The sequence below is a fragment of the Daphnia carinata genome, chromosome 5 (assembly GCF_022539665.2).
Source record: "Daphnia carinata strain CSIRO-1 chromosome 5, CSIRO_AGI_Dcar_HiC_V3, whole genome shotgun sequence".
In the NCBI taxonomy this organism is placed as follows: Eukaryota; Metazoa; Arthropoda; class Branchiopoda; order Diplostraca; family Daphniidae; genus Daphnia; species Daphnia carinata.
In genome coordinates this window covers 2049423-2074133 of record NC_081335.1, presented here as the reverse complement: position 1 = coordinate 2074133, position 24711 = coordinate 2049423, and the positions used below count along the sequence as shown (strand labels likewise).

At 41.4% G+C, this 24711-nt stretch overlaps 3 protein-coding genes across 5 annotated transcripts in view; 2 read left to right on the top strand and 1 right to left on the bottom strand.

Moving 5' to 3' along the window:
* LOC130696750 (centaurin-gamma-1A-like) overlaps positions 1–15665 on the top strand; it is a 30211-nt gene extending 14546 nt beyond the window's left edge. The window contains exons 1-13 of one of the 2 annotated variants that reach the window (XM_057519856.2): positions 5035–5515; positions 6712–6944; positions 9530–9671; positions 10764–10898; positions 11032–11472; positions 12017–12287; positions 12440–12833; positions 12974–13160; positions 13249–13491; positions 13571–13816; positions 13892–14009; positions 14086–14440; positions 14527–15665. In XM_057519856.2, the coding sequence (XP_057375839.1) occupies positions 5074–5515; positions 6712–6944; positions 9530–9671; positions 10764–10898; positions 11032–11472; positions 12017–12287; positions 12440–12833; positions 12974–13160; positions 13249–13491; positions 13571–13816; positions 13892–14009; positions 14086–14440; positions 14527–14742 (3423 nt within the window). In that variant the 5' untranslated portion in view covers positions 5035–5073 and the 3' untranslated portion in view covers positions 14743–15665. Of the gene's footprint in view, positions 1–5034; positions 5516–6711; positions 6945–9529; positions 9672–10763; positions 10899–11031; positions 11473–12016; positions 12288–12439; positions 12834–12973; positions 13161–13248; positions 13492–13570; positions 13817–13891; positions 14010–14085; positions 14441–14526 lie in introns of those variants that run through there. The other variant, XM_059495423.1, reaches the window with a different exon arrangement.
* Positions 15666–16302: 637 nt separating this feature from the next.
* On the bottom strand, positions 16303–17574 carry LOC130696785 (uncharacterized). The gene is made up of 3 exons (XM_057519904.2): positions 17340–17574; positions 17043–17078; positions 16303–16909 (listed from the first exon to the last, which is right to left on the bottom strand). Exons 1-3 carry the CDS (start codon positions 17422–17424, stop codon positions 16662–16664), a joined length of 369 nt encoding a protein of 122 aa, XP_057375887.1. The 5' UTR covers positions 17425–17574; the 3' UTR covers positions 16303–16661.
* A 33-nt stretch (positions 17575–17607) lies between these two features.
* Positions 17608–23126, top strand: LOC130696781 (calexcitin-2-like). 2 transcript variants are annotated; one of them, XM_057519899.2, is made up of 7 exons: positions 17608–17744; positions 21768–21850; positions 21924–21976; positions 22349–22465; positions 22557–22671; positions 22743–22840; positions 22920–23126. In XM_057519899.2, exons 2-7 carry the CDS (start codon positions 21793–21795, stop codon positions 23031–23033), a joined length of 555 nt encoding a protein of 184 aa, XP_057375882.1. In that variant the 5' UTR covers positions 17608–17744; positions 21768–21792; the 3' UTR covers positions 23034–23126. The 2 variants fall into 2 exon arrangements, with proteins under 2 accessions (XP_057375882.1, XP_057375881.1); XM_057519898.2 differs by lacking the exon at positions 17608–17744 and adding an exon at positions 19822–19979.
* Positions 23127–24711: the final 1585 nt, after the last annotated feature.

The window sequence follows — 24711 nt, the reverse complement described above, 5'->3', positions numbered from 1 at the left end:
TCATTTTGATGAACCCAGTGCGTGCGCTTTGGGGCGGAAGATAAATAAAAACGGGAGCTTATATTCTTACCCATTTTTTTTTTTTTTTTTTTTGTAGAAGAGAAGTAGTTAAAAGAAGAAAAAAAAAACGCAGATAGTGGGAAGGCTAGTTGAGCGGTTAAAAGCAGACAAAGATAACAAGGACGTTGAGTTACGACGATTCAACCCCAACGGACGTACACACACACACAAAAAAAATGAGGGAAACTGGGTGAAAAAGTGGTCCAGTATTCGATCTTTTCACACAGAAAAAGATTCGTTTTTTTTTTTATGTGTGGAAAGAATAAAAGGAGAAAGAAAAAAAAAACACACACGTGATTTTCAGCCCTAAAAAAAAAAAAAACAGATACAGTAGCAGTTCCTTTTCCTTATCTTTCTGGTAAACTTTTACATTCCGCATGATCAGACGTCCTTTTTTTTTTCCCGTATCTTTTTTTTTTTTTCATTCTATTGAGGTTATACGTTTTTTTTTTTTGTATTCGTGTGTTGGCTTTTTACTTCGGAACTAGGACTATTTTTTTTTTGTTTGAAACTCCCGTCACGGTTGGTTTGAGAATCTAAAGATCTAAAAATCCAAAGCAGCAGAAACTTGTAGGAAAACGAACGATTTTCTCTTGATTTTTTTTCTTTTTCTTCTTCTCTTTCCATCGATGAAATAAAAGAAATGAAATGAATAGAAAGAAAAAAAAGTTTTTTTTTTTTTTTTTATCGTTTTGAATGACGAAGTTGTCGCAGCCTCCAGCAGTGACACACGGAACACACAAACACGAACCCCACGACGTTTGTCGCACAAAAATTCCTATTGGGCTTTTCTCTTGCGCTCCATGCCGTCTCCATCATGTTGTCATACAATCACGTCAAACACACACACACACACGAATATAAAAGAGAGTTTTCAAAAACGACATTGGCTCGTTTTTTTAACTTTTTATTTTGAATTCGAACTATTTTCCTGCTAACAACGGGCGTGATTTTCTTCTTTTTTTTTCCCCTCCATGATTTTTGATGACAACAATTGAACGAAGGACAGTCGATTGGGTTAGGACTAGTTTGATCAGACATCCAGTCAGCCGAGACGTTCTTTGCTACAGTAGACGTACATATAAGGAACAAATGATTTCTTTTTTTTTTTTTGTGTATGTGTGTGTGTGTGTGTGTGTGTGTGTATGACAAGTTCATCAGAAAACTGGTCGAATTCGTCCGGATCGCGTGGGAAATGGCAAACAAAAGCCATTGGCGTTGTTCGCTTTTTAGAAATCAAGTTTGAATTGTTGTCAAGTGTCGGCCCTTACTTTAAACACGGACTTTTTTTTTCTCTCTCTCTCTCTCTCTCTCTCTCTCTAACGCTCACACCCATCGGAAGCCATCAAATTTTTTTTTTTTTTTTTTTTGGCCCGTCCGAAACAATTTTCACTATGTCACACACTCACACATCAAAAGCTTCTTACTTTCTCCCCCTCCCCGTGATCGCATTTTTACGAGATCGTAAAAATCAAAAAGTCGCAATGTATTTTTAACGCCCATCATTTTTCCTCCGCTTGCGGAAGGTAAAAAGGTTCCATTCTCTCTCTCTCTCTCTCTCTCTCTGTGTGTGCGTATGAATCGGAAGACATTAAAAATGTAAGAATTGAGTTGTCGACGAAAGCCGTGCCGAAAATTCCTTCGCACATGTTTTTTTTTGTCTTGTTGTGTAACGACTTGATCGTCTCTCACCTTCTTTTTAAAGCCATTAAAAACTAGGGCCATAAAAAAAAAAGATTTGGAGATTTTTGGCGCACGCCAGCACGTCGCGCTTTTATTTGTTCTCTTATTTCGCTTCGCAAACGGTTAGTAGAGATGATCTGCAGCACTCGTTTTTTTTTTCTTTTTCTTCTTACAAACCGTAATAATAGCGCTTAAATTTTTTTTTATATATATTCATAGGTTTGAGTGTAGAGGGTGGAGTTTTTTTTTTTTTTTTTTTTTTTTTTTTTTGGACGGTAATTTGAATCTGAAGCGCGCGCGCCCTTGCGCGCCCCGCTGAGGTGAAAGAAGAAATAGAACTCGGCTTTTTGAAATTCGACGATGGCCCTTCTTGTCCTACACACACGTGCCTCTTTTTTTTTTTTTTTTTATATATTATTATTATTTCGCTCCTCTCCTCTTCTCTGGCGAACATTTTCTTCCAAGGTGCAGAGGGGATTGATTGAAAAAGCACAATCTTTAACAGTTCTCGTGTACAGCCGAGCCCGTGTAAGAGAGGGGGGAGAAATATTTATTTATACGTTTGATAAAGAAGAGTTGTATAGAGTGGCTAAGGGGGGGGAGAGAATTTAGCAGCTCTATCTCTTCGATTTCTAGAGCGGATCGTATGAAAAATAGAATTTCTGCGTTTCTTTACTCTTTGTCGAAGCCGACACGACCCCCCCTTCTCTTCGTTTTTCAAGAAAAAGAGGGGGGCTGCTGCTGCTGCTGCTGCTGCTGGCCAGGTTTAGCTGAAAATTTTGTGATATATCTTGCGGTACGCTCGTTGTATGCGCACGGCATAATAAATAGAAGAGTAGTATAGTACCTTGAAATCGGATCAATTCCGATTTTCTTCAAAGGCGCGTTCTCTGATGCTCGACTTTGAATTGATATGCACGCGGCCTTTTGGCAACAAAAGGAAAACGCCCGGCTCTATCCAATCGTCTTGACGGGGATTACAGCGGGCCTTGTTTTGCTTTCTTTTTACGTAACTAACCCCCCCCCCCCCCCGCATTATAACAAACACAACGTCTTTTTTTGGAAGACAAAATGCGTCCCATTTTCGAAGGCTGTTGCGAGAAGATAAAGAGAAAAGAGGCGTCGCGCGTTTGTCGTCGTTTGCTTTGTTATTAATCAGGAAATTCAAACGTTTTCAAGCCGATAAGAAAATATGATGGATACGTCGTGCAAAGAAAAGAATTCATTGTGTACGTCATCGGTCCGTTTTTCTCGCGCTTTCCGGACGTCCCACCAAGAAAAACACGAGTCGTGAATGTTTGTTGAAGTTTTTCTCCCAAAAAGTCAGGCGACCCAACTCGGATTTTTTTTTTCTTCTTCTTCTTCTTCTTCTTCTTCTTCTCTGCTTGTTTGTCTTGTTGTTGTTTGTAAAGGCCAGCCTTTACAAGCAAACGGGAACCTCCCCTTTTTTTTTTCCTGGCCGTCATCGTCGTCATATTCTATTTTCTTCCATCTGTTGTCAAATCAAAAAGGAAGAAAGAAAAATAAGAATAGCAAAAACATTGCGGGGTGCCTTTCGACCACGGGCCAGTTTTTACCTTTCCTCGTGTTCTCTCCATCAGTAGAACGTTGAAGCACATTCATAGAAAAAAAGAGGACACCTTTCAAGAGGATGAAAGAAGGTAAAAATCAAACAATAGGGGGGGACGAAATACCCCCGGCGTGCGTCCGATGCCCCCGATGGTCACCGTCTTGTTCCATGTCACCGTATAACGCACACACACAGACACACAGACACACACGCGAAATCGTCCTTTCTTTTTTTTTTTTTTTTTTTTTTGATTTTTACCACACCTCGAAAAAAATATTTTTTTTTCCCTATAGAAAATAGAATGGAAAAAGAGGTTTTTGTGTGTTGCACACACGGGCGCACGTAAAAATATACACACAAAACAACAGGACAAAAACGGGCTGAAGAAAGAAGAAGTCGTACGTACAATACCTTCTCCGATTTCCTTTAGCCGCAAGGAGAGAATAAGAGAAGAGTCCCTTTATTTAGTCGTAGGCCTTTCGTCTTCTTCCCGTTTTTACCCTCCTCACCCTACGACTCCACCTCTGACGGATATACGTGCGCACACGGCGCCCTTAGACGGGCGTCGTTCGCCGGGTGGAGGGAAGGAGGGGCAAATGGGGGTGGTAGTGATGTGTGTGTGTGTGTATGTGTATGTGTATGTGTATGCGCTATACATCCGTCCCCGACTCACCTCGTTGGGGCTCAGTCGCTCACCGGCCGTCGTTCCGGCTTCAACCGTCTTCTCAGTTTCCGCCCATTTTTTTTTTTTTTTTTTAAACACACAGCTGCTTTGAAACTAAAAAGGAAATTGCGTTTCGTGCCGGCCCGTCTGCGTGTGTGTGTGTGTTTTGTGTTTTCTTTTATTCGACAATTGTTTCGGCCGTTGTTTCAAACAAACAAATCAAGGCAATTCGGCTGATTTGCTGTACGTGAATCGATCATTATTGCAACCCCCAGCGCATTGGGTCCCTTTTAGTTTTATTAATCAAAGTGAACTGGTGCGTGCACGCCAAACTAAGCGGACCGAGTTAACGAAAAGACAATCAAAAAGAACTGATTTGCGATTGATTTTGAAAACAAATCCAAATGACGACGACGTCCCGTGCCGCTCTGCTGGAGCAAGAAAAATTAAGCGGCCCGTTCATCGGGTTGGTCGTCGTTGTGCCCGCTATTGGATCTCATTCATAACAATCATTTTGGCCGTGCGAAGGGGAGGAAAATAAAAATATTTCCTTCCTTTTCTCATTTGAGCTCATTATTGTTATTGGTTTGCGACTTGCCTTCCGATTCTCTCAATTTTTTTCTCTTCTTCTTCGTCCAATCCATTGTGTTACGATCGCCACAGCGGGTGGGCCTTCCGAATTTTTCGATTCACACGCGTGACTGAACATTTTCCTTTTTTTTTTTTTTTTTTGTTGTATTTCTCGCCGATCGAAGGCAGCGATACGACGCGCATTCGAAAAACTCTGTGTGTGTGTGTGTGTGTGTGTGTGCGCACGAAGAAAAAAAAAAGGAAAAACGAACGAACGAACGGAAAACTCAATCGACAGGAAATCATTCGCCAATGCCAACATAAAAACTTGTGCTCATTAAAAAAAAAACTGAAAAAGAAAAACTTTTGTTCGAATTGTGTGGCATCGTGCGGAGATTTCGACCTCACCCCCCCCCCCCCCCCCCTGAAATATATTTTTTTTTTTCCGCACTTGTGCGTTTCAAAATAAAATTTGGAATTGGAAAATCGTTTTTCCCTGAAAAAAAAAAATTTCAATTGTTCGATAATGAAGAACCACAGCGGTGGCCTGCTGGGCGAGAAATTGCCCTTTTACCAAAAAGTGCTCAACATGACGCTGGGCATCGCGAGCGGGCAGAGTTCGGCGTCGACGCGCAAAGCCGAGGAATCGCTGGCTCCATCGCCGTTCAGGCGGGGCTACACGCGAGCGGCGGCCGCGCGGCCGGGCATCCCCGTCACGCCGATTCACGTCGTGACGACGACGCCCGGTCATCCGGCTCACATGGGGACGGGAGGCGGAACGACGACGTCCGTCGCGTCGCCCGTCAGCACGCCGACCAAACATGGATCTTCAACGGCCGCCAGCATATTCCGCTCGTTCCGCCGGCGCTCTTTGCGCCGCTCTTTCCGCCGCACTAAATCTTTTCTGGTCAAAACTCCTACACCCACTACACCTACACCGACCATCACAAGTATTTCCACCGCCACAGGTATTATCAGTGCCCAGTCCCCTCGCTCTTCCCATTCCGTTCGATCACATTTGAATAGAAGCATCTGCTTTCGCTTCTTGTAAACTGCACTTCAGCTCAATAGAAAAAAAAAAAAAAATCAGATGTCCACTCGATTAAAAAGCTTTTTAAAATGGATTATCTGATTTGGTTTTTTTAAAACGAGAATGAGCCCCCATCATCACGTGTCCTGCAAACTTTGCCACCGCCATTGGATTGTTTTGTCTGCTAAATGGGACAACCGGTTTTTTTTTTTTTTTTTCATCCCACTTCTGTTGGGTGTTTATTTATTTTTATTATTTAATACCTTTCTTTCTCTCTTCTTCTTTGTGGGCTATTTTGATTGACGCGCGTTAAGAGCCCCACTACTGTCCTTTGCTTTTCAACTTTGGAAGAAGGAGCCAGGTGGATGTGTGTTTTTACCTCACATGCGGGGGAAAACTCTTGTTTGAACAGCAGGGAAAAAATGAAAAGAGGAAGAGCACCGCACAAAAAAAAAAAAAATAAATAAAGAGTGGAAAAAGAATGATCAAATAATAATCATGATGAACGTAAAAAAAAAAAAAAAAAAAAAAAAAAAAAAAAAGAGAAGAAGAAAATGGCTACTCCCCTCCTTTTAACTGTCTTTGCCGGATGCAGGCGGATGAAAGTGACGAATAGGGGATAATTCTAATATATGTATATAAAAACTTGTTTGGAAATCCATCAAGTTGTTTTTTTTTTATGTCCTTTTTTTTTTTTTTTCTAAAAGGGGGGAGGGAGTTGTTATTGATGTGTGGAGTGTGCTACTGTTGTAGCGAACTAACCGGATCCGTCTTGTTCCATCCGATATAATAATACAAAAAAAATTGAATTTTTATTGCATCGATCGATCAGTGAAAGTCTGTGTCGAAATTCGTTTCGATTATCTGACGGTACACTCAAATGGATTTTTTTTGGGGGGGGGAACGTGCCCGCTCCTCCTACTACTCCGCCTCCACCTACCCTTCTCTTAAAAAAAAAAAAGCTTCTTGCGCTCTTTTGAAATTGACAAAAGACTTCTTTCTCAATACGTTGTTCTTGTTTATCAAACGTCTGCACAGTGGCAGACAACTCTATTTCGATAGAAAATGTGTGCAACGGTCGAATGAACTTTCTAATACATTTTTATTTCTTTTTTTTTTTTTTTTTCATTTTAGATTCGTTCGTGAATAGTCAAGAATGGACGCTATCGAGAGCGGTGCCGGACTTGCGTCTGGGCATTGTCGGTTCCCTGGCGTCGGGTAAATCGGCGCTGGTCCACCGTTACCTCACCGGCTCCTACATGCAGGAAGAGTCGCCAGAAGGCGGCCGATTTAAAAAGGAGATCTCCATCGACGGCCAGTCGTATCTCCTCCTCATCCGCGATGAAGGCGGATCCCCCGAACTCCAAGTAAGTTCATTAAAAAAAAATATGTACATATCTGAATGACAATCGCGTGTCGAATTCTTTTAAAAAAATCCTTTATGAAAATTCGATTTTCAAAAAATTCTTTTAAGAATGAAAATTGTAATTGAAAAGGCGATGAAAATCAATCTTTTCACGCCTGCTGTCCGGCTCCTTTCAATATTTACGAGTTTATTTATTTTATACACCAAAAAAGAAAATGTTAGGTCTAAAAAAATTGTGGGGAAGAGTTGATTAAATCAATTTCATTTTTCAATCGTTTCAATGGCCGTGTTGAAATACGTTTGGAATAATAGCGAAGCAAGCCGTAACCTTTTTTTTTTTTTTTTTTTCAATGAAAGAACAACAACACAGCAGCTTCTAGATTGCGTCATAAAGGGTACATGAGAGAAAGGGGAGGTCTAACTTGTACAATATTTTTTCAAGGCCTTCATCATGGCAAAAAAAAAAAAAAATTCTTTTAATAAAGGGGGGTGGTGGTGGTGGGGGGGGGGCTAAATCAATTTCAAAGCCCAACATTTAAAGGAGAGGTGGGCCGGCGCACAGCTCATAAAAAAAAAAGGGCAATGGCACGCCGTAGCAACTCGTTCAGTACGAAAGGACGATGACGGCACGATACCGTACCGAATGGATGCAACAGTCAATTTTTATGGGCACATTCAAAATAAGGAACACATCATTCAAGATATACACACACACACACACACACACGGAGAGAGAGGGGGTGTGTGTATGTGCAATATCGTTGGACGTAATGCAATGTCATTTATATTTTTTTTTTCTTTCCCTCTCTTATACATAATATCCTTTTTTTTTCGATTCTTATTGCACTCTTTGATACACATTTTCACGTTGTTGCCACATCCGTATGAACTAAACATAAGGATGTAAGCGTCTGGTTGTTGCTGTTTCGATGTCACTCCATCAGCTGCCGGTCATTAGTATCGCATTTCTTCTTTCTTTTATTTATTTTTTTTTTTTTACCCGTACATGGCTATGATATATGTTGTTGTCCACGTTACGTTTTTCATTATACCTTCATTCATCCTAGTTCCATAATCGTGGGTGTATAGCAGCAATTGTGGGAGACTATCTTATTTACGACTTTGATCCTCACTTGTATTTTTTTTTTTTTTTTTTTGCCCGTGTGTGTAGAGGAGAGGAGCGGAGGGGGGCAATGGGATTGTTAAGGAAAAGATTTTGACTTTGAGTTTTTTTTTTGTATGTGTGTGTTTTGCCCTCTTCCGCATTATGCAAAAAAGTTCATTAACTTAATGATGTGTGCGAGTACTTAGGAAAAAAAAAAACACAGCAAATGAGGAAAGAGAAGTTCTGCTCTTTGGGTGGTCCGCGCATCACTTTGATGATGTGACGCAACTTGAGAGAAGCACTCCACCCCTCTCCTATTTGTACAGATGCTGGACAGAGATGCTGTTTTTTTTTCCCCTTTTGAATTGATGAGACAAACAACCGACCCCAAAAGATTCCTTTTTTTTTAAATCCCCAGGAATGAGGGTGAGGTTCGTGTGCGAGTTCTCCTCCCCCCGTCCACCCACATGTCAATTGCGCTCAATCTACAATGATATAATACTCATGCAGAGGCCGTCGTGAGGAATCAAAAAAATGTAAAACAACATTTGCTGTGGCTGACTCGTTAGCAATCGTTCGGGATGCTGGTCTGACATCTGCGCCTTTATAAAAAATCACAGTAGCAAAAAAGAAAAAGAGGGTGGGTTGGGAGCCATTATTATTATTTTTTATGTGTTAAATCCCCTTAGCATCACTCCTTTATGTATATACGCATAGTGTGATGTGTGTGTATGTCTACGTACAATGTATGCAGATTTCAGTTGACTGAATGATCTGTTGGAACACGCGCGCTCTACCACGGTCTCTATGCAAATGCAACAATAACAATTCAAAAAACCGGCACTGCGACTACTGACCGTTGCCAATTTAGTGGCATCGGGTTGGCATCATGAATATATTTCGAAAAAAAAAGAAAGCCTTTTTGGTTATGGTACAGTAGTTGTGAAGCTGAGGGGGTGGAGGAAGAACACGCACACACACATACACACACAAAAAAAAAAACTACCCTCGTCTTACATTCATTCATTGCAGTTTTGTGTGATTAAGAGCGTGACACACACACACACACACACAGGCCGTGCGCGCGCACAAGACCCGCTAGGCCTCCCATTATGAGCTAATTTGAATTTCAGCCTATTGTATTGTGAGGTACACACAAGAGCGTGTACTGCATTCAATATGTTTAGAAAAAAAAAAAATGAAAAGGATTTTTTTTTTTTTTTTCTTCTACTTCTTCCGGAAGGGGGTGGGAGGGAGTTGCTTGACGGTTTGCATTCGATACGCTCCTCGATCGTGGGAGGGGGTTTGGTTTCTTCGGCAATATGTGTGTCATGATAGTTTTGTTATACATCATAAAGCACACGGTTTTTATGTTTTCTTTTATTGTTTGATTCTTGCATTCAATTGAGGTTTTCCTTTTCTTTTTTTTTTTTTTTTTTTTCATTTGGTTTCATTTTTCAATTTTATTTTGTGTGTTACAGTTCACGGCCTGGGTGGATGCGGTCATCTTCGTCTTCAGCCTGGAGAGCGAGGCCAGTTTCAACGCCATCTACTCGTACCACGCCAAAATGGCGCAGTACCGCAACGCGGCCGAAATCCCCTTCATCCTCGTCGGCACTCAAGGTTCGTTTCTTTTTTTTTTTTTATTTTTTTTTTTTTTTAATTACTCTTATCATTTGTTTGTTATTCGATTTAAAAACCTCCGATTCGAAATCTAAAAGAGAAACGAAGTAGCTACAAAGTTCCATTTTTTTTTTTTTTTTTTTTTTTTTTTTTAAAGTTGAGTTGGGGAGGAGGGGATGAAAACCAGTCGACTCTGCCTTAATTCATGTCGTGTCGAATTGAGCGAATTAGAAACGCATCATTGGCTCCGATCCATTCGCTACCTTAATAAAAAAAAATGAAACTGAATGTAACATAAAAAAAAAACTAAATTCTCCTTTTCAATTCGGTACGTTGCATTAACGGCAGTGTAAACACGGCACGTGAATAATTAAATAAGGATTGATGTACGGAAAAAAGAAAAAGAGATAAAGAGGAAGAGCTCGTAGGGCGGGTGTGGTGTATTTCATGTGTCTCTCTGTTAAGCTTTGACATCCCCTCCCGCACTCTGCATTTTCTTTTCTCTTTTCATTTCTCTCGTTTTTTTTTTTTAAGCATAGAGCAGCTAATGCTGACATGTTGACTCAATGCAAATGTGTTCTAAAGGACAAAAAAAAAAAAAAGAAACAACACAAACGTTAGAGCTATTGAAACATTTTTTGAGTCCGTCCTGCCGGCAACAGCAGCGGCTCTTTGTTTATTCTTCCGCTTTCTATGCGCGACGCTGGTCCCTGTGTGTGTGTTGTACGGCTCGGATATCCCGCGCACACGCGATGGGGCGGACGGACCCGAAGAACGGGGGAGTTTTCGCCGCGCATTGACTGTCGGTTAAAGTTTGCGGGGGGTGGAATAAAAATTGAAATTTATTTTATTTTTTTATTTATTTATTTTTTTTTTTTGAAAGAACAGGTACGGTATGTAGTCACTCCGACGCTGCCACGCTTTTGTATGCGCGTCGGTGGGAGGATGCGCATAGACAAGTTAGACATAAGATAACTTAAGAGGGGGGGGGGATATTCATTCTTTTATTTATCTTTCCCTCCTCTTTTTTTTTGTTGTTGTTTGATTTTTAAAATATATATATATATATATATATATATATGTTTTCAACAGATGGAATCAACGAGGCAAATCCGCGGGTGGTGGACGAAGCCAGAGCGCGCAAGCTGGCCTCGGACCTGAGGCGATGCTCCTACTACGAGACCTGCGCCACCTACGGGCTCAACATCGAGCGCGTTTTCCAAGATGGTAATCACCATTTATTTCATTTTTTTTTAAATTAAAAGAAAATTCAAACATTTTTACGTACGAGATGTTATCGAATGCAAATTAAACGGTCCCTTGTTTTTTTGTTTTTTTTATTTCATTCTCTTTTGAATAGCTTGCCAGAAAATTGTCCAACAAAGGCTGAATCCACTTGGAGCACCATCTGCTGGCGTGGTAAATACAGCGGCGTCGCAACGTCCGACGACGCCTAATCACTATTCGCTCGGCCGGCACTACAATCAACAACAGCAACACACGAGCGGCAGTACGACGTCGATCACGACCGGTGGCGGGGGAAGTGTCGGTGGTGTCTCTGGCGGCGGCGGCGGTTACCCCGGAGCGGCCAGCGGTTTCAGTTCCTCGTCACTGGGTTCGGTCGTGGCCGGCTCGACGTTAGGCCCAGCTGGAGCCGGCTCCATCGGCACGGGTCACAGTAGCCTGGCCGGCTACAGTAACAACGTTGGCGGTTCGGCTCTCAGCGGCAGCGCGCTCAATCTCCATTCGTCGTCGGCCAATTCCGCTAGTCTCAATACCAACGGCGCCCTCGCCGCTCGAGGTTAGAAAAAAAAAAAAAAAAAAAAACCCGAATCATAACCTGAAGGCATTCAATCATTATTGCCTTTTGAGTTGAGGGTTCCTTCAACCTTGCTCCTTTTTGTTTTATTTGGTTTTTTTTTTTTTTTTTTGAATGTGATCTTGCGATCCTTGAGGCGAGACATTTCTAAAAAGGAAGGAAAAAAAAAACAAACAAAAAGAATTGAAACAAGCAACGATATTTAAAATGTAACAATGATGATGGATGGCTTTCAAACGATTTGCCTTTAAGCGAGAAGAAGACGTGAAATGAACGAGTCTCTTTTTTTTTTTTTTTTTTTTTTTTTTTTTTGAATTTTGCCGGGATATCTTTCGGAGAAAAAAAAATTTCAAAATCGTTTTGTGTTTCTGTCGAAATTGCTGTTGTTTTGTATGTTTGAGAAGCTAAAGGAAAGGAACGGCGGGGATGGGCAGATAAGAAAAAGAAGACGGGAAAAAAAAGGAACAAAAAATCTAAAATTATCTGTTTTTGTCTGCTCTCTTTTCTTTCTGTTCTGGTTCGACAGCTGCTATGCCTCCGCCTCCGCCGCACGGTACCTACGTCAATCACTACCCCAACCTCAAGACCGGTGTCGCCGGCAGCGCCACGCCGCGGCGGACCAACAGCAATCACAACGTGACGGGCAACAACAGCAGCAGCGGGAACAGTAGCGGCAGCAACAGCAGCAACAACGCCGCCAATAACACGGTCGTTTCCAGCGGTTCGACCTCCTCGTCCGTCGGAGTCGCACCTCCCGCCGAGAAACATCTCAACGCCATGGGTCCAACATCGCAGAGGTAAAAACAGGACAACACTTTCTTTGTTTGTTTTTTTTTGGAAGGGGCTCGCGTGTTTCTATTCAATCTGTTCCAGTCAGAAAAAAAAAAGAAACGTTAATCTAAAAACGTCTTACATTTGTCAATTTTATTTCGTCTTTGCTCGGCGACAGTTCGCAATCCGGCAACGCCCTGGGATCGGCCGAGAGTTTGGCGCTGCTCCGCAGCACGCCGCCTTCCACCGTCGACACGCTCACAGTGCCCGGCAAAGATAAGGACGGCAAGGATTTGCCGACGCCCAGCTCGACCCCGACCACATCGAGGAAATCGCGTCGGCGGTCGAATTTGTTCACGCCGTCGTCATCCAAGAAGGAGGACAAAGAGAAAAACGACAAGGACAAAGCCAAAAATAGCAATGGCGGAGGCGAGTTGGGCAGCGGTCGCGCCATTCCCATCAAACAAGGTTACCTGTACAAGAGGTCGCACAATGCGCTCAACAAGGACTGGAAGAAGAAGTACGTCACCCTGGGCGACGATGGCAAACTCACCTATCATTCGAGTCTACACGTGAGTTCCAGCCATTTTTACTCTACTCCCCCATGTTTTTTTTTTAGTTTTTTTTTTTGTTTTCGACAAAGGGGAGATCCTTTTTCCTGGAGTGGATCGTTTTTTAAGTTGGATATTTTTTTTTTTTTACGTTTATACAGGATTACATGGACGATTCGCACGGCAAAGAGATCTCTTTGCAGTACGTGACGGTCAAAGTGCCCGGGCAGAAACCTCGCGGGTCGCGTGGCACTCAACAACAACAACAGCAGCCCACCGCTGGGGTTGCGTTGACACCTGGGCTGGTTCCAGGTGCTAACGGAGTCTTGAACGAACCCGTCACGACCGGTATATAATTTTTTTTTTTTTTTTTTTCCAATTGGAAATTTAACGTGATCCCGTTTTAACGTTTTGAATTTTTCGAAAAATGTTTCAGGGTTTCCTGGCAACAAGGATAAACGTACGGAAAAGAACACGGTCATGCTGACGGCGTACGAAGTGCTGAAAGATCCGGTTGGTCGCATGCTGATGGGTAGTGGAAATGGAGGAGATGATCCATCGTCACAGAACGCCATTAACGGCGGAATAGCCGACAATAGTGCGAAAACGGAAACGCCCAGCGTCAAGAAGAGGCACAGGCGGATGAAGAGCTCGAGCAACAAAGCCAACGATCTCGATGGTAAAATTTCGCCTTAATCAGAATCAAATTCGGCATCGATTATGTAAAGTCATAACATTTTTCAAAAACGCCATTTTAGATTGCGATGGATACGAATTCCAAATCGTTTCTTTGGACAATAAAATCTGGCATTTCGAGGCGGCCAGCGTCGAAGAGCGCGAGGAGTGGGTGACTGCCATTGAACATCAAATCCTCAGCTCACTGCAGGGAAATGAAAGCAGCAAATCCAAATCGCGGATGAACAGTCTGGTCGATGCCGCCTCCATCCAATCATTAAGATCGACAGTCATCGGCAATGCAAACTGCGCTGATTGCGATGCTCCTAGTACGTTAATCAGTGTCCCTCACATTTCTTCCCCAATCGATAATTAACATCTTTTTTTTTTTCTTCTAACAATAGATCCCGACTGGGCTAGTTTGAATCTCGGAGTTTTGGTGTGCATCGAATGTTCGGGCATCCACCGCAATTTGGGATCGCACATTTCCCGAGTTCGATCACTTGATTTAGACGAGTGGCCGTAAGTCGAAAGCATTTGATATTTCATTTTTGGCTTTCAATTAACAAACGTACGTGCTTTTTAATTTGATTTTTAGACCTGGACATATCGCCGTCATGCTCGGCTTGGGTAACACGCTCAGCAACAGTATATGGGAGGCAAGGATGAGAGGCGTGAAACCAGGACCGCAATCGAGCCGAGACGACAAGGAGCGTTGGATTCGTGCAAAGTATGAGCACAAGGAATTTTTGGCACTGCCATCGTCTTCGGGCTCGCTCGGACAGCAACTCATTGATGCCGTCTGCCGCTCCGATCTGAAAATGGTGGCCTTGTTGTTGGCCCGAGCCGGACCAGAGGACGTCAACTGTAGCGTGGCTGTCCGGGATCTCCGGACGCCTCTGCACCTGGCGGCTACCTTGGGAAACTTGGCTCTAGTCCAGCTCTTGCTCTGGGTATGTTGAACATTTCCTTTTCCCCGAATGTTGAGGACTGGTTTTTTTTATAACGGATTTTGTTTTGTTTTTTTCTAATCGTGCAGCACAACGCCAACGTCAAGGCACTGGACCAGGAAGGCCGCACATGTCTAACCTTTGCCCGAGTCAGCAACTCACCCGAAGTGATTGAGCTGCTTATTGCCAACGGTTGTCCAGAGGGACCGGCCTCCATTTCCAGTTTCAGTACCCTGAACCGTCGCAAGACCATCAACCTCACTAGCACTACCAACTTGATGGGCAAAGCTGAACAGGGCCTCTAATGTTTAACGGCCTGTGTTCAGCAACCGACAGCCAGTCACAGAACGTTGTTCAATTTGTCAAACACAACTGACACGGACACTATTTGCATTTGTTTTTATAGAGCAAACAATCACATTTTTTGTTGTTGTCACCATTTCTATTTTTTTCTCCCCTTGCCACAAGTCCTTTTGGGTTTTGGGAATCCAGAAATGAGTTGCAAACACATGTACCAGTTCAATGTTTGCGTTGTAGGAAAGACAATTCCGTCCGTCAGGCATTTATGCCCGGATTTGTCTTTCAGTGAACAGTTTTTTTTATTTCCTTTTTTCTTTTATTTCACATTGTTCTCTCTATATCCCCGTACTCACGTCGAAATTCATGCAGCACTGACATGCACGTCATTTAAAACACCAGACTCTTGTCCCCTTTCACTACCCCACTCTCCGACGTGTTACTTTAAAGGGAAAAAATGACAAAAATTGAAAAATGACATTCCGTCTCTTATCGGGTTTTTATCCACGTTAAATTATATGCCCTGTAGGATAAAGTGAAAAACTCCTTGCCTCGCTATCCTTTCTGAGATTGTGTTGTTTTCTTTTCTTTTTCGTTGACCAGCAACCAATTGTTTGTTTGTTTATTTCTCTTTTTCCTTTAGTTTGGAATCGGCTAAGTGTCTAGTTAGATGGTTGAGTGGTGTCTAGCACTCGACGTGAAAAGGAATGGCACAAATTCAGTGAAGTGGCAATCTATTTATATGATTGGTTTGGTACAGCCCTTGATAGAAAAAGATAACAAAAGTTTGGCGTTTAATCGTGTTTCTAATTTGTGGTGTGCGTATGTGTGTCTGTATGTATGAGTCTGGCCCCGTATGCGTTATGAAAAGGAAAAAAAAACAAAGAAACAGGAGAAAGTTAAAGTTCAATAAGATGTCCTGTCATTGTTATTTTATGGGTTTCTGTGGGCAAGCGAACAGCTCAGAATTTTTACAAATTGAAGTAATTATTTATATTTTCTCAGCTAACCCCAAGCATATTTTAATATTTTCTGTTTTGATTCTTAAAATCATAATCATAATTACAAATGGAATCTTGCAGGTAATATTGTAGAACTTGCAACATCGATGGCTCGAAAGAAAATATCGCCGGAAGTTGGCAGACGACGCAACCATTTTCGAAGTAGTTATCGTTCACTGACAAACCAGATCGAGCGTGTTTATAGATGACTTGCTATGTCATGATGTAAGATACTGTGTATTGTTATGACTTTCCGGATCCCTGATCACGATAAGCGTGACTTTTGATATTCACGATGCAGAAACGGTAAGTTGCTGCTGGTAGTTTCATTCCCCTTATTTAGCTTACTTTCAAGTTGGGCACAGCATTGTAGCAAGTATTTGACTTTCACGAAGCACTTTAAAGTGCTAGTTCTATCATAGAATTCTGATGCAAGTACATAAACATAACACTATAGCTGATGATATTTTTATTCTTCGACAAGTTCTGCCAGGCTGCAACTTTCAGAGAAAGTGTTAATAATATAGCACATGCAGAAACTTGAATACTAACATATTTTTTTGTGGTTTTTATTAGGGTAGTTGAAAAGTTTAATATTCTTTTCTTGTGACTGTATAGGTGGATATTAGTGGAACAGCATAGATTCATACCTGACTGAACGATATCCATCATCTTTTCATACAATTGCAATGAACAATTTAGATGTTAATACTAACTTGGCAGAACTAGTACATAGACAGGTCATCTTTAAGGACAGGTTTGATGCAGATTTCTGTGTGGAGATTTTACATTAAGGGAATGAGCGCCAACAGCCAGCCAATAGCCAACTCAGTCAGTGTTGCGTTACAGTTACTTATTCTCTTTATTTCTTCATTTGCAGGCATTGAAAAGAAAATGAATTAACGTCCGTTGAGTACGTGAGGAAGTCAGCCTCCATTACGTTGTGACGTCAGTACGGTGAATATGAATCCAGGAGGCAAACGTCTACCAATCAGACGGCGGGTTTGAGTCGCAAAGTGGTCACCTGGCTCGGTGGCGGAAACCTTCATTACTTCTTCAGATGAATCTTCGTTGGCAAGAAAAGAAAATTGTCGTGGGATTGGCACGGGATTTTGTTGTGGCAGTCGGATTGAATTGATAGTAAAGCTCTCTTCTGCTCGTTTCTTTCCATGGGCTTTTTTTCGATTCATATGGAAAAGTTTCAAATTATTGCAAAGAAACAGGTATGTATCACATAAATTGCTAATCTTTTCTACCTACTAGATCGTGTATTGAATAACTAAACAAACTAAGGAATGTTTTCTTACCTCCGAGACAAGCGTGACCATAGTGTTGGCACTTTCCTTTTTGTTTCGTTTCGAAATAGACGATTCATTAAAATTCCACAAATGGTGAATTGCACAAAAATGGCCAAACGAAAAATGTTCCACATTAGTTTGCAATATAAAATTTATTTTCATCATTAACCAATCTTAAAAAATTTAGTTATCAATTGTTAACATCCGATTAAAGTACTTGTTCTATCTATGCGTGCAGCCCAATTGAATACAATCAATTGATTGAATTGAATTTTAACTGCAGATCGAACGAGTGATCCAATATACCTGCTGATAGGTGAATCCAACCGATCAGGAAGATGCTGACCATTATCCAACGAGGGACTGACCAGGAACTTGTAACCCCTACCATAGCTACGGTGCGTCTGATGAATGTCTTTTAGTTATGAAGGATCACTGAACAGTGATTCTTTTAGGTGACTGCTTCTTAGGCTGTACCGAGGTTCAAGAGTTTCGGTAGCCTCTTGAAGATCCAACCACGTCTCTTTGAATACTGCTACTTTTTCAATCCCAGCGGAAAGAAGTTATAAGTTTTCTTGCGCCATCTCCTCCGCCTCCACATCCTGCATCTTTTTATGCATCTTGATCGGGCGCAAGTCCAGCTTCCTGAACATCAAGTGCATGACGCCGTGCAATAACGACGAACTTGGGCCTACTACTAATAAATATAAGGTACGTAAGTCTGTATTCTTTTTTTGTCTTTTCCTTTTTTTTTTTTCCCTTGTCGCGAAGCAAAAGCGCAGTTACTCGTTTAAATACGAGGCTGATCAAATCTGACCTGACTTTCAAGGTGGGCTTTGATTATAAGGTACGGAAGCATTTAACGTCTCGATGCGCCCATTTTTCTTTGTACACTTTGGCCTTAGAAACAAACTGGAAACACTCGATTGATTCATTAGTTTAGGCGAAGGTGCTCGTTTTCCTACGTCAACAATCTTTTTCGTTGCCCTTAAAAACAAGTTAGAATGTTCTCTCATTTATCTTTTGATATTAGACGCGCTTCAGAGCCCGCCGGAATCGGTTTCTAACTTACCCCGCACTTCTGTGAACGTTTTTCACTCATAGAGTTTTCGCAAAAGAACGCCTAGCGTTTATTGTACCGTATAGCCCAGTTTTATTTTTCCTCTTCTCTATTGAAAGTTCTTTACCAAGCGTAACAAGTAAACGGAACCCACATCGTAAGACGCTAGTATAATAATAGCCCAATTTTTATCCTTTTCTCAAATTCGGTTTTTAAAGAGCGCTTTCAAAAAATACGACCAATTAAGGAGGTGTATCAGCGATTTTGTGGCATGTTTATAACGTCTTATCTACCTTGCCTTTCATTTTCGCCGAAGAAAGGGAAAATAGCATTGTGCTCGAGCTTATTGCCTTTGCATTCGACGTAACGCGCAAGATACTTTTTTCTTTCTTTTTCTCTTTCAAAGGGATGTTAGTAATTTTTTACAGCAATTATGTTTGTTACCCAAAGAGCACGCACGTCTAGTGGCAACAGGGAAAGGTGAGCCAGATGAAAGGGGCCTTATACGTTCGTGTGAATGCCTTGCGTGTTTTGGCGGACTAAACAAGGCTGAAACTTTGTATGGGCCATGATGGACGAAGCCGAATTGTTATGCATCTTGAATGTAGATCTTTTTATTTTTTACCACATGGATTCCGCTTTTCCTGTTCGCGATCGATGTAGAAATTGTTTTAACGTGTTTTGGATGAAAGCAATGATGTTCCCGTGCAGCACGCCGTAAGTCTAATCGAGCTTCCCATACGAAAACGTTTTATGGGCAACGCATTGTTTATCGTTAACCTCGCTCTCACTCTTAGTTTCTTATTAGCCCTCGCGCTATTGTTTATTCGCCGAAACTGACGTGACAAGGATTTTTAAACGTATGCGTCACCTATTTTTCTTTTGCACGCACAGAACGGGTTAGAAATGCCGCGATACCCATTTCGTCTGCCTTGAATTAGTTTGCTAAAATTTGTGTACTTCATGTTTTGGCTGTAAACAGATGAGTCACAGTTATCAGTCTATCGGGAACGTGACGCAGTGTCGTTAAGTAATCGTCCTAAATGTATTTCAATGTTACTTGATGTCTCCGGGATAAACGGAGGGGTGGGGAGGGTAAAGAAAACGGAGCATAACCGACAACAGGTTAGTGAAAGTGATTCCACCTGGCGAGGAGTTGTATCACGCTTGAGAAATCGAACAGTGAAGGACATCTCTTGAGGATCACTGTATTTACGTTCACGGCGCTGTTGTAGATTTAATGACTGGTCCTTTCCGCGTGTACTAAAAAATTGATGCTATTATTAATCCAGTGACAATCGCATTACATGTATCCGTCGATGGTCGAACCCAATTGCACCGCTAGTTATGTAATCATCCCTAAGTTATCGGGCTTCGTCAGAGAGTTCAGACTTTAATCGTTGGCGATTATCTACTGACGCACGGCCACCGGTAAATGGGTAAATAGATTTTGTCATGCGGACGTCATACTTTGGTCATTTGCGTTGAATAGCACACGTTGTTTGTGTTTATAATTAGATGCCAATCAGGCCAAGTGTCACGGCACTTTCAGCCGCATTTGGTGGGCTGTCCCTTGATAAGCGAACGAAATCTTGATTCAGTCTCATCCAATTTGATCGATGTGACGGACTCAAGTTGTACGAGACGCTGGACGGTCACTCTTCACTTCCATCTTTTCACCCGTCCGCCCCTCGTAAACCAGATGCAGCATGTGTAACGACAGAACCATCGGGCACGGCCTATCTCGTCCGTCTGCTCCGCCCACCTTGGTTATATGTACAAGAATGAGACCTGACGTGTCCGTAGAGCACATTGCATCGCCAACTTTGCCCGAGCGCAGTCCATTACTGTCATTACATCTCCCGCAGCTGTCGTCCCGATCGAACGTAAGTTCAAATTCTCGTGACTGTTTCCCTAGTTACTTACAGAACGGACGTGATCTGTGTTCGTTTAAACAACCTTCTTAGCTCTTTGTTGACTATCAAATCTTGATTTTGATTATATTGTTGATTTGGATAGATCGTTGCAATCTCGCCTGTAGTTCTTTTTGTTTGTTTTTTAATATCTTGCTGTACCCAGACACCTATTATATAAGTGCAAAAGCCGGTCAATGTGATTGGCAATGAGGAATGCAGCATTTTAGCGACCAATCGATCAATAGGAAATCGGCCCGTGGTTTTTGGGGCTTCCGGGGAGTCATCCGGTTCAACCAACAAAATCTTGTTGAAAAGATGCCCCAGTGAAGTAGTTCTCACAAGGGGTGCAAAGATATTAGTCAATAACGGGTTTCAGTTGTTTCCCTTCGCACGTCAATTATTGAAATGCCGTTCTCATAATTTTTAAAAAGATTACTGAACAGAATTGTGGGCAAAACATGGCGTTCGGGAGGTACTCCGTAAATCCTCCATTCTCCTAAGCGGATAAGCGGCGTAGCTTGTCTATTAGATTATATGATGCGGTAAGTAATAGAGTGGTTTAATTTTTCTGACTTTTATTTCATGGATTAGTTTTCTTTGGCCTTTCTTCTTCCATTATCCTCTTTGCCGTCGTGTTAGCTAACCACTTTTGATTTTGTGCCATCTGCTTTTTATTGGGACCTGTTGAAAAATCGATCTGCGCACGTTTTTTTCCCCCAAAGACATCCTGACAAAACATTATTTTTTTCTTTTTCATTTTATAACTACTTTTATTTTTCCCAATTAATATGTCATCGTCGTAATGATGTCCTCTGCTTGTCGTTAAAAGCTTTTGCCGAGCGAAGGTTTTGTATGCGTACGGAAAAGTGGGGGCTGTGAGCAACGAAGCATATTAACTCAATGGGAAGGTAGTACGTATTCTCCAACAAAACGAGTCTCTCGCAAAGAAGCCTCTTCCGCTTCCCCCCAAACAATAAAAAATTGAAAAATATTTGTGGGTAATATCTGTGAACGAGCAACTTTCGATTTCCATTGGGACATCAACAGGTTATTGAGTGGCGTCGTGTAATCGATCATCGAACATAGGTTCTTTATGAGAATTAGAAAAAAAAAAGTTCAGGAAATTGAAGTTTCCAATTGATTCAGATAGGTCTTACGAACCCGAGGAGTTTTACCGTTGCTGCAATGCGCCATCGCATTTCGTAGACATTTTCTTTTTCCAAGACCTCATCTTAGGAGAATCATAGAAAAACATCTTACATTAGCCGGTTGAATACAGTACCAAATCAGACTGAACTGAATCCCAAAGGGGAGTTGATTCCGAGTCACAATCTCCTTGCTTGTCGCACAGAAACTCTATATATATATAGCGACAGAGACAGACCAGATCCCGTTGGATTCTGCCTTGCAGGAAGCTCCCCCTTTGGGTTTTCCTATCGATCAATCTGTTGTGCAGCGCGCAACATGTTTCACGAGCCATAGAACATCTAAAGGGAGTGGGTAGCGAAGGGGGTGCGGAAGGGTTACAATCTGCAGCGTGACATTTACCTCATTGTGAGACGCCTGGCGTATCGACTGGTCTCAATGCTATCGTCCGCTTTCACAAGGGACCGTTAGCGTTCAAAGCGAACAAGCTTTTGGACACGGTCGATAGTCTCACCTGTTCATAAACTTGATCGTGTTTCGTATTTGTTTTGCTTCTTAATTCTTTGCTCACTTAATTTGGTTCTTTATCTTTGTCTTGTTGTTCTATTTTAGGTGAAACGATAAACCAGAAACAAACATGGCAATGTCTGATTTTCGTCGCAACAAATTGATTTACGTCTTCAAGACTTTTTTCGGTTTGTTTATGCTTCCTACAAACAGATTGCAACTATTTGATGCTATCTTCTATGTTACAAATTTCCCTTCCAGACGTGGACAACAGTGGTGCTATTGATCAACAAGATTTCCGCCTGGCAGCCGAGGTAAAAGATTCTTTATTCCTTTTGCACTTTTGCTGTAAAACAAAATCGTCCCTAGTTTGTTTGAAGCCGATTGGTTTATGCCGTGATGTACGTCGTCTTTGAAATCCCCTGTCGGCATTGTTATTCCCCGCAGCCAGACCTAGATTTAAAATGAATTGATATAGGAGTATATATTTTTTATTTACCGACAATTCTTGAAGCTAGGATCTGTAATATTTAACAAAGTAGGAATTGATTCCGAAACCTACGACACCGTAAACGTGGCCGCTGCAAACTCTCTCTTATTGCATACTTCAACGCTTTTCGATTGCACGCTTGTTGACCGAAATTCTTGCTCAACTAATTTAAAGCTACATTCTTGTTCGTGTCTAGCGCACATGTCGGGTGCACGGTTGGAGTGTGAACGAGGGCAGGGGCGCCCAAGTTCTTCAGCGGCTTCTAGACGTCTGGGAGGCCCTTAAACGAGCCGATTCCAACAGCGATGGTTCCGTAAGATATGCTTGCTCTATTTTCTCGTAAACAACAATTTGCACCTGTCACCGACGATGTAACGAGCTTGGCCATTGGATAAACTTTGTAGGTTGATCAAAATGAGTGGTGCACCATGTGGGAGACGTACGCCAAGGGTGGCAACGATTCACAGGAGTGGCAGGATAAGTACAGAGACTTCTATTTCAGCATCATGGATACCTCAGGTTTCAAAGAGAAAGCAGATTATTTTCGTAATGTTTCCGCACTAAGGCGCGTTTCGTGTGAAATTAATCAGGTGAAGGAACAATCGAATTAGAGGAATTTGCTGCCGTTAACAAGCGTGGCGATGTTTCAGACAGTGACTGCTCCGAAGCCTTCAAGTTATTGACGAAGGTAATGTTACTGCAAACGATAGATTTACTTCGAGTTCGTTGTTCTGACAAGCGTGACGTGTTGTAATCGCCATTTGCAGAACAATTCATCTGTCATGGATTCGTCTACGTTCGCACAACTATGGAAGGAATTCTTCACTTCGGACGATCCTTCAGCCCCTGGCAATTTTATTTATGGGAAATTGAAATTCTAGAAGTGATGATTGTTTGGTATATCTTTATAGTTTTAACATTCCAATTATGGAGAAACTGAACAAATTCAGTGAAATATAGGGGGACATCTGCAATTACCTTCAATGATTTACCACTTCTATAATTATCAGAAGCGGTGTACCGTTTCTACACCCAGACCTTTAGAATTTTTCTTCTCTTTTTCTAATCCCCTCCTATCTATCTTCCAAAGCACACCCTTGTGCTGTGTTCTCCTTGATCAATACGCAGAAGAAATAATAAAAAAAAAAATGAAATTAAATGGGTTTTGCCTACTGCTGCAAACCATATGGAACTGACTAAGAACTCATTAGTCTTGTTTTTTACAGAATTACGCCCGTCAGAGAACTTCGTTTCTGAAGAATCTCAAAATCTAGCCCGCAGCAGGTAGATAGAATGTAGGGAACGATCAACCGACCTTGTTCATGGATTTATTCTTGACAGCTATTGCTTTTTTTTAATGCCACTATTATTTCTACGTCTTTCACTAACTTAATTTACGCTGTTTTTTTTTTTAGTGTAATGTCACACAAATTTATTCTCTCCATATTTCATCGCCAATTATGATTCAAACTCACCCGTTATTATTCAGGTAGGGTTGTCAGCCCATTTTTCACCGGTAATTCGCGAAAAACAAAAATTTTGAGGTTCTCAGTGGGGAGCATCAAATTAATCTTGACAAGATAGAAAAATGAAACTGGAGTGAATCTTTCATTAAAGCAGGGAAATTTGCCTAACCACTCGACAAGTCCTTTCTGTTGCAAATTTCGCGCATGCTGTAGAAGAAAAAGATGAAGAAAACTTTTTTTTTACAATTATTTATTTATTTATTTGTTTTATTTTTTTAATGGTCAATTAATACGTGTTATCGAAGGTAAGCGGATAAAATATAACGTAAAATATAACGTAGTATTAAAAATCATGAGAAAGCGACAATGCACTAGCAAGATTGCAATTCAGACCATAGGGCAATCAGAATTTGAGGGTTGTTATCTCGTGGGACTCATAGTTTTTGAATAAAACGTAAAAAACGGTGAAGTGCGGTTTAAGAAATAAGCCCGACAAAATAAATAAGACCTACTTTATCTTTAAATTATGATTGTTTCAAAAACGGCTTATTTCACAAAAAAACAAATGGCTTTTTTTGAATCAGCGTTAAAATTGGGTTATACTGTACGAATTTCATCGCATTCTGAGAGATTGCGATTTTTTACGATTTTGACAAAAGTAGGAAGGCTATAGCCTTCTCACTTTTTCAATTTTGGCAAAATTTTAGATTTCGCTGTAAATGCATGGTTTCGATGCAGAATTGAATGGGCATCACGAATATGAGGGTTGTTTTTTCGTGGGACTCATAGTTTTTGAATAAAACGTAAAAAACGGTGAAGTTGGGTTTCAAAAAGTAAGCAAGGCCTTAGCAAAATGACAATTATTTCAAAAACGGCTTACTTGACAAACAAACAAAGGGCTTTTTCTGAATCAGCGTTAAAATTGGGTTATACTGTGCGAATTTCATCGCATTCTGAGAGATTTCGATTTTTTACGATTTTGACAAAAGTAGGAAGGCTATAGCCTTCTCACTTTTTCAATTTTGGCAAAATTTTAGATTTCGCTATAAATGCATGGTTTCGATGCAGAATTGAACGGGCATCACGAATATGA